The sequence below is a fragment of the Pyrus communis genome, chromosome 3 (assembly GCF_041283825.1).
Source record: "Pyrus communis isolate YQ-2024b chromosome 3, ASM4128382v1, whole genome shotgun sequence".
Classification (NCBI taxonomy): Eukaryota; Viridiplantae; Streptophyta; class Magnoliopsida; order Rosales; family Rosaceae; genus Pyrus; species Pyrus communis.
The window spans coordinates 22,944,270-22,956,517 of NC_142567.1; the positions used below are offsets into that span (position 1 = coordinate 22,944,270).

General features: G+C 38.8%; 1 protein-coding gene across 2 annotated transcripts; it reads left to right on the forward strand.

Moving 5' to 3' along the window:
* Positions 1 to 391: 391 nt before the first annotated feature.
* LOC137716532 (uncharacterized) lies at positions 392 to 6,688 on the forward strand. Of its 2 annotated transcripts, none has more exons than XM_068455987.2 (11): positions 392 to 727; positions 972 to 1,181; positions 1,279 to 1,520; positions 1,625 to 1,710; positions 1,807 to 1,970; positions 2,188 to 2,294; positions 2,450 to 2,863; positions 2,967 to 5,599; positions 5,745 to 5,853; positions 6,264 to 6,344; positions 6,433 to 6,688. In XM_068455987.2, exons 1-11 carry the CDS (start codon positions 565 to 567, stop codon positions 6,511 to 6,513), a joined length of 4,290 nt encoding a protein of 1,429 aa, XP_068312088.2. In that variant the 5' UTR covers positions 392 to 564; the 3' UTR covers positions 6,514 to 6,688. The 2 variants fall into 2 exon arrangements, with proteins under 2 accessions (XP_068312088.2, XP_088547499.1); XM_088691373.1 differs by having other exon boundaries at positions 420 to 727; positions 1,625 to 1,709; positions 1,806 to 1,970; positions 2,191 to 2,294.
* The last annotated feature ends 5,560 nt before the right edge of the window (positions 6,689 to 12,248 follow it).

A 12,248-nucleotide genomic window follows, 5' to 3' on the forward strand; every position in this document is an offset into this window, starting at 1 on the left:
AAGTCGCGACTTATGATTGCAAAGCTCGTCTCTTTCTTCTTTCCCTTCATACTCTAAATTTAAAAATTTTACGAAATTCATAATTCTTAATTGATGAAACATATTGGGTAATTTCAATGATTAATATGCCGTGTTCCTTAGCTTAATGGGTTGTGGTTGCGTAAATTCGTTAAGAAAACGGATCATGTCACCACGTTGGAATAAGAGAAATGACCCGATGGAATGATCGATATAACGATCCGTACTTCCATGTTGGCGGTGAAATCACACTTATGCCTAGATTGATCGTCTTCGACTCAAAGTTGACCACAAGGGCGCTTTCGTCATTTCCTCTCAGTAGTCACGTGCTCGCACGGTCTATTTGTCCCCACCCCTCCCCGTTCAGACTTTTGCCGCTCGTCGACCCTTTGAAAAATTGAAGATCCACAAACAAACACACACTCTGCACACTCCATTACTCTACTCTGCACACCCATTTGATTCGACCGTTTCTTCCATCCGTAACAACTTCCTCCAATCATTCGATCTTTCTAGATATCCACACAGAGAGGGAGAGAGAGAGAGATGGAGTCCGACGTCCCACTCATCGAAATCGCAGGAGAAGACGACTCGCTGCTTCAATTGACCCACGGTGACGCCGTTTCAAGCAGCAGCACCAGAAAAATCTCCAAAGACGACGCCTTTTTCTTCTGCTCGCCTCTCCAAACCCGCAGATCCAAGCCACTCGGTTAGGGTTTTCTCTTATACTTTCGTTGAATCTATGCTTCGTCTCTTGTACTTTGTTTTGGCTGTCTAGGGTTTATTTTTCCCCTTTCAATTTGAATAATGTGGATTCAATTTGACCTCTGATTCGCTCAGTAGTGCGAAATCTGTCTGCTTATTGATCAATATTTACTTGTTTATATGTATATTTACATAATTGGACCTACATTGCATGACATATAATGAAAAATCATTGAATTGTATTGCAGAAGGTGTGGTGGTGAGTAAGAATTCCAAAAAGCCGAGTTCTACGCTTTGTAGAGAGAGTGTGAATGCGAATAAAGAGAATACAGATGCAAATAAATTAGAAGAGCAAAAACTCAGCCTCCTGCCGCAGCAAATGAAGAGGAAGAAGAAGGGGGGTGGATACAATTTGCGCAAAAGCCTTGCTTGGGATCGAGCCTTCTTTACCGATGAAGGTTTATATTTTGGTTTATGACCTTGAGAAATAATTTTTGATAGAAAAGAAAATTAAAGATTGGATTTTTTTTCTTTCCCATTTTGGTATTCTGTCAGGTGTACTAAATTCCGAGGAACTATCCATGATTAGCGGGAATGCAAATTCTAATGGGTTGTTGTCAGTTATTGAGGAAGACACAAATAGCATTACTGATTCAGCAGATCTACATGTTATTGAAGAAAATTTATTCAAGGTTTTGCCAGAAAGTCATTCAAGTAAGAAGGATAGGACTGTTGCCAGCAGTCCATTACCAAAGCATGACTCATCAGCTAAAGATAAAGTAGCACCAGGTTCCGCGGTTAGTTCTCAAATCTCTTATAGGATGGCAAAGTTTTCTTTTAAGTGAAGGTTGTTTGATTGGAGTTGTGTGAAACTAACTTCCTGAGTGTTTCAAAATTTTAGGCCAAGCGGAAGGTGCTTTCAGCTCGGGATATTAATAGAAGTGGCTCAAAACGCAGTGGTTGCCCTCGACCTGTGGCCTCTTCTTCATATCCTTTTGATTAATTTTCTTTTTGTAGGAGTTTTGTTGAATCTTTTGTTACTAAGATGAGATTTAGGGAAAGTTGGCCTTGACTAATGTGAACTGTTAAAAGGCCTGCAAATGTGAATACCATGAAATCACCAATTAAAGAACCAAAAGTTTCTAAAATACCGGTTCCAAGACCAGATTCCAGTCTGCTTTCTAGGACTTCCAAGAATGTTACAGTTGGTGCAAATGATTTAAAGCGGAATCAGATTGCTCATCCTGGTAACATTTTTATAGACATTGTTACTACAATTAATTACCAAAAATATTTTGCTGTGGTGAGATATCTGAAGAAGATTTGTATATTTGACTACTTCTAGAGGGCTTTGTTGTGTAATATGTTTCTAGTTTCTTAAAAGTTAAAGAAATTAAATTTTCACATTTGAATAAGAAGTAAATTATTTGTTTATATTCTGTTAACTACTACTTTCTCATACAGCAGTGAAATTGAACAACACCAAAAGTGGGCCAAATAATGCGAAGGTCACTCCTAATGGAAATTTTTTAACTTCCCAAAGTTCTGTTCGACAGGCCAGAAGGAATGTGGTGAGAACTTGTAACTTATTGTAGTAGTCTGTGTAAATTAACTACTAGATATATTTGGGACTATAACTGGCTGACATTTCCTTAGTATTGTGTGCTGTTTGTTATTTATAAGGATTCATATGCTTCTTGTGTTGTGAATTTCCATAATTTTGCAGGCCAGCTTGGTGAAGGGTTCTCCAACCAAAATATCCTGTCCACCAACTTTTGAAGCAAATAAGGGCTTAGAGGGGATATCAAAACAAGCAGTTCCTTCAAATGGTCATGCAGCATATGGCCTTGGTGACAGATCCAGAAAAACTGCAGTTCCACATATGATTCCAAAGCAAGCCCTTCCTTCTACTGCTCATGCATCACGTGGCCGTAATGACAGATCCAGAAAACCGGCAGTTCCTGAGGTGAACTCAAAACAAGCACTTCCTTCGACGAAGCATGCATCATATTGTTGTCATGACAGATCTAGAAAAACTGTAGTTCCTCTCCCTCTTTCTGGTGTGGTACATCCTCAACCCCCAACATCAAAGCCATCAGGTTTGCGGATGCCATCACCATCACTGGGTTTCTTTCATCAGGTATTTTTCTAACTGCTCTATTGCTGCATAAAAGAATTATGATACTTTCAAATTTCAATATGTCTGATTTTTATTTGCTGCAATTTTGATTATTTGTTTGCAGCCAAAACCTTCTTCTTTGCCTAGTCCTTTGAAGGCAAGCTCTCAATCATGCATTATTCCTAATTTGAGTCAAGCGGGCCCTGTAGATCCAATTCATGAATTTCAGCTGCCCTCTTCAGTTGGAGAAAAGAAAAATGTGACCACGGATGGCACAATAACGGGATATAATGATGTCACAATAACAGGAAAGAATGATGTCCATTGCTCAAGTTTGGATTGCTCCATTTTATCTATTGTGAACCCTGCCACAAAGAAGATAGTGGAATCATTCTCGCTAGTAACAGATATGCAGAAGGCAGATCTGAAGGTTAGGTCTAGCTCAAGTAATTGTGATATGACAGATAATAAGCAGAAGTTCGGTAGAATTCCTGTTCATGAAGACCAAATATCTATGGGACAGGCAGAGCCATATATTTCTGAAAAGGTTGTTCACATGGAAGAGGTAGAATTTCAGAGGAATGACAATAAACTTCTTTCACAAAGGGAATCCTGTGAACAATTGGATGAAGATGATAATAGCATGAATGCTGCTTTTGTACTTCCTCCAAAAATTAAAGATACTGATAAATCGCAGGTTACATCCCACCTTAGTTCCACGGTGAAATTTCCTGGTGTTTTTGGCAGAGTCATAACTGACCATCAACTTCTTGAAGACAAACCCATTGTTTCTCTCCAGAAGAATTGCTGTGTTTTTTCAAAGTCCAAGTCTGAAGATGCAAGTTCTGTCAATAGTACTTCAGTATCATATGTTGATCAGTCTAGCGGTGATCATGACAATAAATTGCATGGGGAACAAGTTGATGATCTGTCTAAACCTTTGACCAGTGAAGGAGATCCAATGGTATGGGAAAATAGTGGTAGTTTCACCAAGGAATGTCAAACTTCTGAAGAGATGCAGACCTACAGTTGTGTGAAGGTTGCAGATGTCAGTCCAAAAGTCCAAAATTCTAGTGCAACTGACTCTGAAGCTTTGTGTGACTCTGGATTTGGTGACCGCTCAAATAATGGTGGTACATTTGACAAAATGAGTGAGAACCCACAGGAGGAAGATGCACCAATGCTGAGTCTAAGTGGAAGATTAACAGATGAAATGGATGACGCTGACCGGAGGACTTCTGCTCCAGATAATTGTCAATTGGTGATAACTGATTGTGGAAACAAAAAGCCTGAACAGCTAGACCTTTCAAATTCCTGCTATACCAGAGAACAGGTTTTCCAGGAAAATATATTGCGCTTAGATGATTGTGTATTGGATAGATTCAGTACTATCCCTGAAGAATCCCAGCAGAAAATTGCTCTTCAATGTGTTGATTTAAAAGAAACACAAGGAACTGGTGCCTGCAGAAATGAATCAGAAGTTTCTAAAGCCCTTTCTCTAATGCCACCTGCTATGCCAGATTGCAGGTCCAATGGGGCAGCAATAGTGGAGTCCCAGGACAATTTTGCTTCAGTGTCGGAAGACAAAGCAATGGTTGAGAGTTGCAACCTTGACTCTAGGAATGGCTCTCAGCTTAATTGTCAAGATTGTTTGGAGTTGGAGAGTGTGGATGAAGTTCAAGCCATAGGTGCAGTGACTGCTATGGATGCCAGTTTCTTGAAAAGTGCAGATTTCACATCCCAGCTAAACCTGAAAGTGCTATTTCAAGATACTTCAGTAGAGCCGAATAATTTGATGGGTGATAAAATCAATTTCAGTGGAGAGGAAATTGGTGTGATGAGTGCAAGTTGCTTAACTGCAGAAGATAGAATACTGAATCAGAGTCCAGAGGTTCATGTGAGTTCACTTGAAGGTAGAGAATCTTTTGAAGAGCCCCTTAGAGATAACACTGGGAATTGTGCAGATATCAGCTCAAAAGTGAATGATTTAGTTGGAAGTGGTTTGCAAAGTCCCCATGGTTTATCTAAGCATAAAATCTTGGATGAAGAAAATGAACAAGTTGATGAAGGTAGTGACATAATTAAGGAACTAGCTCTTGGAGATCTGCGAGAACATACCTCAGTCTCAAACTACACATGCTCAGCAGTTGTTAATAATGTATATGAAGAACTAGCTGAATGTCTTGAGCTTCATCATCCAAATATTGATGTTATACGAGTGTCCCAGGATATTAACCCTGGGTCTTGTTTGAATGGTACCTTGCTTGCAAACAACAGTTCCTGTAAGGATTTTGTGGAAACTGTACACGAGGTTGTTTTTAATGACTATAATGCTTGTGGAAGCGAAAGAAAGAGTTCCAAAGTAGGACCAGCAATGCATGATTGCACACCTGATTTGGAAGAAAAGGCTGACTACTTACAGATGGAAGTTGCAGAGGGTTTCAGTCATGACTATAAGCTAAGCAACCAAGCTGCTTCTCTGGAGGCTGATTCGTGTGCAACAACCACCACTGGAGAAACTTCAGTGTCAACTTTGGCATTAAATGCCTGGGGAGGAGAATTATGCTCATCTGTCATTTCTGATCGGACATCATCAAGTGGAAGTATTCTGCAGGATAATGAAGTTAATGCACTGAGAGGCAATTTAGCAGAGGAATCCGAAATTGTTTTCAATAATCATACTTTTAACAGTGAACTGCAGCATGAATTAGAAGATTCCTTGCACCCCGCAGAAGATAAGGAGGCAATAAACGAGCTGTAAGTTCCAAAAAAACATAGATCAGTTTATCTGCTTATATTTGTGTCAGTGTGTTGTCCTTGTGTTCCTTTAAGCCATTTGGTGCACAACTTTTATAGATTGAAATTTCCATGCGAAATTCAGTTATCCCGTCTCTTTTTGCAGTAAGAAGCCTGGGAGTGATAGGAAGCCAGAGGGCCTTGTAATAAAGCCTCCATCAGATGCTGTTCCATTCTCTGACGAATGGTTAGCTGCACTTGAAGCAGCCGGAGAGGTAATACTTGTACTACTAGTCTTTCATCTGCACACTATAACTTATAACATGCAAACTGCTTTTATTATCCATGTCAGCATTTTATAACTTCTTGTTTTGACAAACCAATTGTCCCCTGAGACTACAACTACTTAATTTGGTTTGGATCTTCAAATGTACGTGATAATGTAATTATTGCTTTTTCTTCAAACCAATAACATTACACACTACTAACCACATTTATGAAGACGAAAACAAACCGTAGCAAGTAGTTCTGAACTTCCGGTTGATCCAATGCCTGTGGGTTTTGGATGCCTCTATTTCATTCTGACCGAACATTTTGATTATTCTCTAGTTCTCGGTTTTGATACAATACACATTTTGTAGTCTTTAGCATGATAGTAGTTATCTTATACCATGTGTTTCTGCAGGAAATTTTGACAAAGAAAAGTGGCGCTGTACAAAATTCACCCCCCAACAAATCTCAACCTCAACTGGGTCCATGGTCTCCGGTATGGTTTTGCTTCCTAGACGATCGTCTATTGATTGTTTACAGATGTACCAATGAGCTGATGCGCTTACACTGTTTTTGAATTTCAGGTGAAGCGAAAAGCTAATCAAGTAATCGGACCATTTGATTGTACAAAACATACCAACAACGTCCCCTCTAATTCTCAATAACCTTCGAGAGTAAGAGGATTCCATCCGCCTAATCATTCCATGTCACACTAACCATTTCGCACCATTCTTTTTCTTTGATCCTCTTCTTTTGTTGTAGTCGTGCTAACTATCTATACAGACATTTTCTTGTTCTGAAAACATTCAAAATCTAGAAATTGTTTCATTTCTTACCTTATACCGCCATGGTTTTGCCTTCATTTTATCGATATAATGTTAGTTGTACACAATCATGTTACTCTCGTAAACATGGAGTTCAATTTTGAACCTCTTCCGAGGGAGGTTGCCGATCTATCTGTGTACGTAAGTAACAAGTAGAGTGTCCTTTTTAATGCCACGGATAATGCGCTGCTTTATTTGAGCTTCAAACACTGATTCAGCTCGATGTAACAAGGAAATTTCTGAACACTGATTCTTAACCTTAAAGTAAAATTTAGAGATTGAGAGGTCACCTTGAGTTGAATTTGCCAATTCATTTTACAACATTTGTCCCCTTTCGATGTCTCCCGTTATCCGATATATCCATATCATAAGCATGTTCAAACAACATGTGAGAAACAAATCTCTTCAGCACAACCTTGGCTTTTACTTACAAGAATCTTTGCTATTACCATACTAGTGAACTAATTGCAAGAATCCGTGATATGAAAACAACGATATAACCCCAGACATTACTAGGTGGACAACCCAACACACCTTTGTCATTCGCAACTGCTGAAGTGGACCTTAATTTTCAAGGGTAAAAACGTCAAACTGCAAAACAGAAAATCCATTAAGTTTAAGGGAAGATTAGCACCAAAAAGGGTCTTCACAAAACTAGATCTATAACATTACAATAAAGCAATATTAAGCAAATTTTTAAGTACTTTGTTGAAAGCCAAGCTCATAAAAAAAAAAGTAAAATGATTATTAGAATCGTTAAATCATGTGTTCATGTGAGAACAACAACACTCAAGTCATATTGGGATCAGTGTTCGAAAAGTCGCCCTAGGCGCTAGGGGGTGGCTAACCGCCTCGATTTTTCCATAAGCATTAGGTGGGCTTATGTGCAGAATTGAATCTAAAAAAATTTAGTTGCAAAGCTGCGGCAGACTCGCTAAGAAGATGATGATTTACCTTTGATATGACTAACCTAGACAATGTCGTTCCTCTCTTAGACTTATCATTTTGTATGTCTCTATCCTCTGTAAATGGACTCCACCATCTTCCTCTTTGCTAACCTTTTGTTTTGGATATATTTTTGCTCACCACCCTATTGATTACCATTGGATAAATTTGATTTAATTTATCAACTGCACAATTCTCGAAATTTAAACTAATCTAACAATAATTAATAAGGTGGTTAACATCTAACAATAATTAATAGAGTGGTGAGCAAGATGAAAACTAAAATGAAAGAACTCTCCTAGAGAGAGAATCTAAAATCAACAAATTCTGAGTGAATTTCTTGTAATTATTGAAAGAAATCAAAATAAAAATGGCAAAATAGTGATGCCGCTCCACATCTTCCCGGCTAGGTTCTCGAAAAGGGATTTGGATCCTCTCCTGAGCTAATGAAGAAGATCCTCCTGACCAATCATCGTGGGCCGTTAGATTTTTATCCAACGGTTACAATCATTATAACTTTAAAGGAACTCCCTGTTTGTAGCCATTGGATAAAAATCCAACGATCCACGATGATTGATCATGAGGATCCTCTCCATTAGCTCAGGAGAGGATTCGAATCCCTCGAAAAGCGCCATGTCTCACAGTTCCAAATCTATAAAATACCGTGACAATATCCCTAGTGTTAGTTGTGTGCGTGGGCCAAAAGATAGGAAGAGAAGGAAGAGAGACGCATAAGGATTTTCGCAACCTCAAGGCTGAATGTAGGGCCGACCACAGAATAATTTTCTTTGTTTCCTCTTCAGACGTCTAGTTTTATTTTTTATTTTTTATTTTTTATTAAGTGATTAAACATTGGTGTTAGCTTAGATATTGTTTGGGAACCAAAAAGTTTAGGATAAATTATATAAAACTACATTAACTATTAAGTCATTAACAATTTCATATCTTGTCTTTAAAAAGTTTCAATGTCATATCTTATATTCGAATTTGTTGCAATGTCATACCTTTCGTTAGTTGTCTGTCAATTCCTCTATTAAATGTTAACGTGGCATGAGATATGCCCCATTTTTTATTTAAAAAATTCATAAAAAATTAATTTAATATTAACTAAATATTAAAAAATTAAAAATAAAAATACAAAACAAAACCCAGATTCCATCCCTCCCCCCCCCCCCCCCCCCCCCCGCGTGCGCGGGGGGAAAACCCCATCCCCTTCATCATCTTTCCCATCCGTCATTCCCCACCCCCCTCCCAAAGAAAGCCTTCCTTCCAAACCCAGAACCCCACCCCCACCTTGCAACCCACCCTTTTCTTCCCCCTCACGTCTTCCCCAAACCCACTGCACACCCATCCTCCACCTCCTCATCTGCACCCACCCTTGACCCATCCTCCCCCTCCTCCTCCGCACCCGAACCCATCCGCGGAGGAGGAGGTGGAGGATGGGTGCACGGTGGGTTTAGGGAAGACGGGAGGGGGAAGAAAGAGTTGTAGAGAAGGGGGGTCGGGGAAGATGAAGATAGTTTTTTTTTTTCTTCTTCTTCTTCTTCTTCTGGGTTGTAGGTTGGGCTCGGGTGGGGTTGGGGAGGGGGGGGTGGAAGACGAACTGGGGTTTGGGAAAGACGAGAGGGGAAGAAAGGAAAAGGAGGGAGGGTCGGGGGGGGGGGTGGGGTGGGGTGAGGGAATGATGAATGTGCAGAGGAGGGAGGGAGAGGGAGAAGGGCAGAGGGAGAAGGGATGGTCGGGGAAGATGATTGAGATTTTTTTTTTAGGGTAATTTATTATTTTATTAATATTTTAATAGAAAGTGGATCCCGTCTCAAGCCACGTCAGTATTTAACAGAAAAATTGATAGACAACTTACGGAAGGTATGACGTTGCACCAAATTCGAAGATAAGGTATGACATTGAAGCTTTTTAAAGACAAGGTATGAGACTATTAATGACCTAATAGTTGAGGTAATTTTATGTAATTTACCCAAAAGTTTAGTTAACAATTTGGGGATTATAGCAGTATACTAGAAATAGTGCCCGTTGCTGCGGGATTACAAAACGTGCAAGCATAATATATACAGATATTTAAAGAATGATGAAGCTTGAATCAAAGGTGTATAAGGGCTTGTGAAAATGATGTCATTCAAACAAAACTCTGAATGAAAGTAAAGGAATAGAAAGAGAAAAATATGACACATACCATTTGTTTGGTGTTAACCAAAGTCATTCAAGAATGTCCATTAAACCGTAAACGACAATAGAAATTGAGGATCAGAAATAATTAGACAAAATCACATATTTGAAATGAAAGATCAAAGCTATCCAAATACCAAACTATTCATTAAAAAGACTGAAAATTTAAGAATTAGATGAGTACATCAGTGAGTTTTGTAAAATCAAAGCAAAAAAACTTTTTCTTACTTCAAAATTTGATGTCATTGAATTAAACTGAAAGTATAGTAATGTTATTAGATTTTTTTACTTCAAAATTTGATGTCATTGTTTAGGAAACCACTTTTATATGTATGAACTTCATCCGATTACCAAATAGTTATTGGAAATGGTTTGAGTTATAAAACCTGACTCTTATCAATAGCTAGGAAAAACTTGAAATCATATATGTAAGAGGTGTGTTCCTTTTGGCAGATAAAACTGAGAAAGGCAAAGCTTTTCAAAATTCTAATAACTTTACATATTATCAATTTCCCAACAAAATACATAGATTCCAGCACTAACAGCATAAAAACTTTTAAAATTGCAATCTAAACTAATGTTTTCTCTCTTCCTCTCCCTGTCCGTATTCCCTTTGTCACATAAAAGGCAGAAAGACAAAGCTTTCTAAAATTCTAATGACTCCTCTCATTTCTTCCCAAAAAATACAAATCCATTTTAATCCAACAATTATCAGTGCATCCCCAAACTGGAAAAAAGCAGAAGGACAGAAAACGTACCCAAAATATAACAGCAGTGTCATAGATGCTAACAAATCTCAGATTTATTAACTGAGCAACCAAAAATACTCTTTTAGCCAAGAAAGCCCAATAAAGCCCCACAACTGACAGCATAACGAAAGCATGTGTGTGCGCGTGCATGTTATTTATGAATACTTAAATATCCATAAATGTATAAAGAGAGCGAAATCGTTAGGGTTTTATCCAAATTAGCAAAAATCCAAAATAAAAATTGAAAGACAACCATTGTAAAATACACCTTAGCTGAATAACATCTGTTCTGCAGCATCTGATGACAGGCCGCGACCAAAATAGGCTAGAAATCGTCCAAAAATCCGGCCACAACCCAGAAATCTCAGACGGAAAAAAAGACTAACACTGTGAATTCTTGGCCCCACCCCGATCGCAACTTTGGAAACCTTGGAAACCACTTTTGTGAGTCTCCTAAAAAAACTCCAGGTTTAAATAGATGAAGAACAATCGTCGAAGCAGAGACCACAAAGAAAATCCACGAAATTAGGAACTCTTCCTGCGAAACAAAGAACAGAATATCGGAGAGAATCAAGGATTTGAAAAAACAATGGGCAAGACCAAAAGGGTAGAGCAGAAATTAGGAAAGCAAACCAACAGAGAAAAGCTTTAGTGGGGAAGAAGACTCTCGAAGTCGAGAGAATAAGGATGACGGACACGCGGACAACACGGGTAAAAACGTCTTTTCAGCGTACGAAGCAGGCCAGACAAAGGAAAACAAAAGATTGACCCAGGGGCAGTTCTGCTCTTTTACTATTTCTGAATAGTGCTAAAACTCAGTTGAGTTTTAATATATATAATATCCAAACAACTACGAAATATAAAAACCAAAATAAAAAGGACTGGGAACTACCTGTCGATATTTGGATACTAAGGGCATTGACACCCCAATACAATAGTAAAAGTGCAAAGCACTTTAGCACGTGGAGAATTTAATTGGGTCACAAATTATAGTTCCCCTTTTTGGTAGCTAATTAGAATTATTATATAACAAGGTGCGCTGAGAGGGAAAACCATGCTTATCACTGCAACTTAAAAAAGAACACAACCATTAGGCCGAAGGACCAACATCGAAGGCCTTTGAAACCGTAACCAGCCCTATGAAAACCAAACACTCCAAGAGCACTGGCACTTACATCATCATGCACTTATCGTCTTACAGAGCCTTTGAAGAGCTAAAGCTATTCCATTCAATCGATCCCACAATATATGTTCGACTGCTGGGTTTACGTTTTGATCCTAACCAATATAAGCTTGTCACAGCCTTTAGGTATTTTCTGGACACAGAAACTCACTACAAGTTTATGGCGGGCACGTCAGATTTATATGACTCGGACCTGTATGCTTTAGCGTGCGAGTCGATCATGTACTTACACTATCTGCATTCAAATTACGCTCCTCTGGCGTCGGAGGAAATTGATTGCCAGTTCCGAACATTGTGTCTTCTTCTTCTTACCAAAAATATTCCACTTCAGTTTGTGTTTGAGAACACGGAGAAGGCCAGGGAAGAGATGAAGAGATTTATCGACAATGTCTTCGACAGAGCTTTTTGGGATATAATTATAGTCCCATCATATCCATATTTGGGTCATATACCCAGTGGTTTCCAGCTAACCAATTTGTTGAATGGTCCAATATATAGTACAAGAAGGGTTTCAG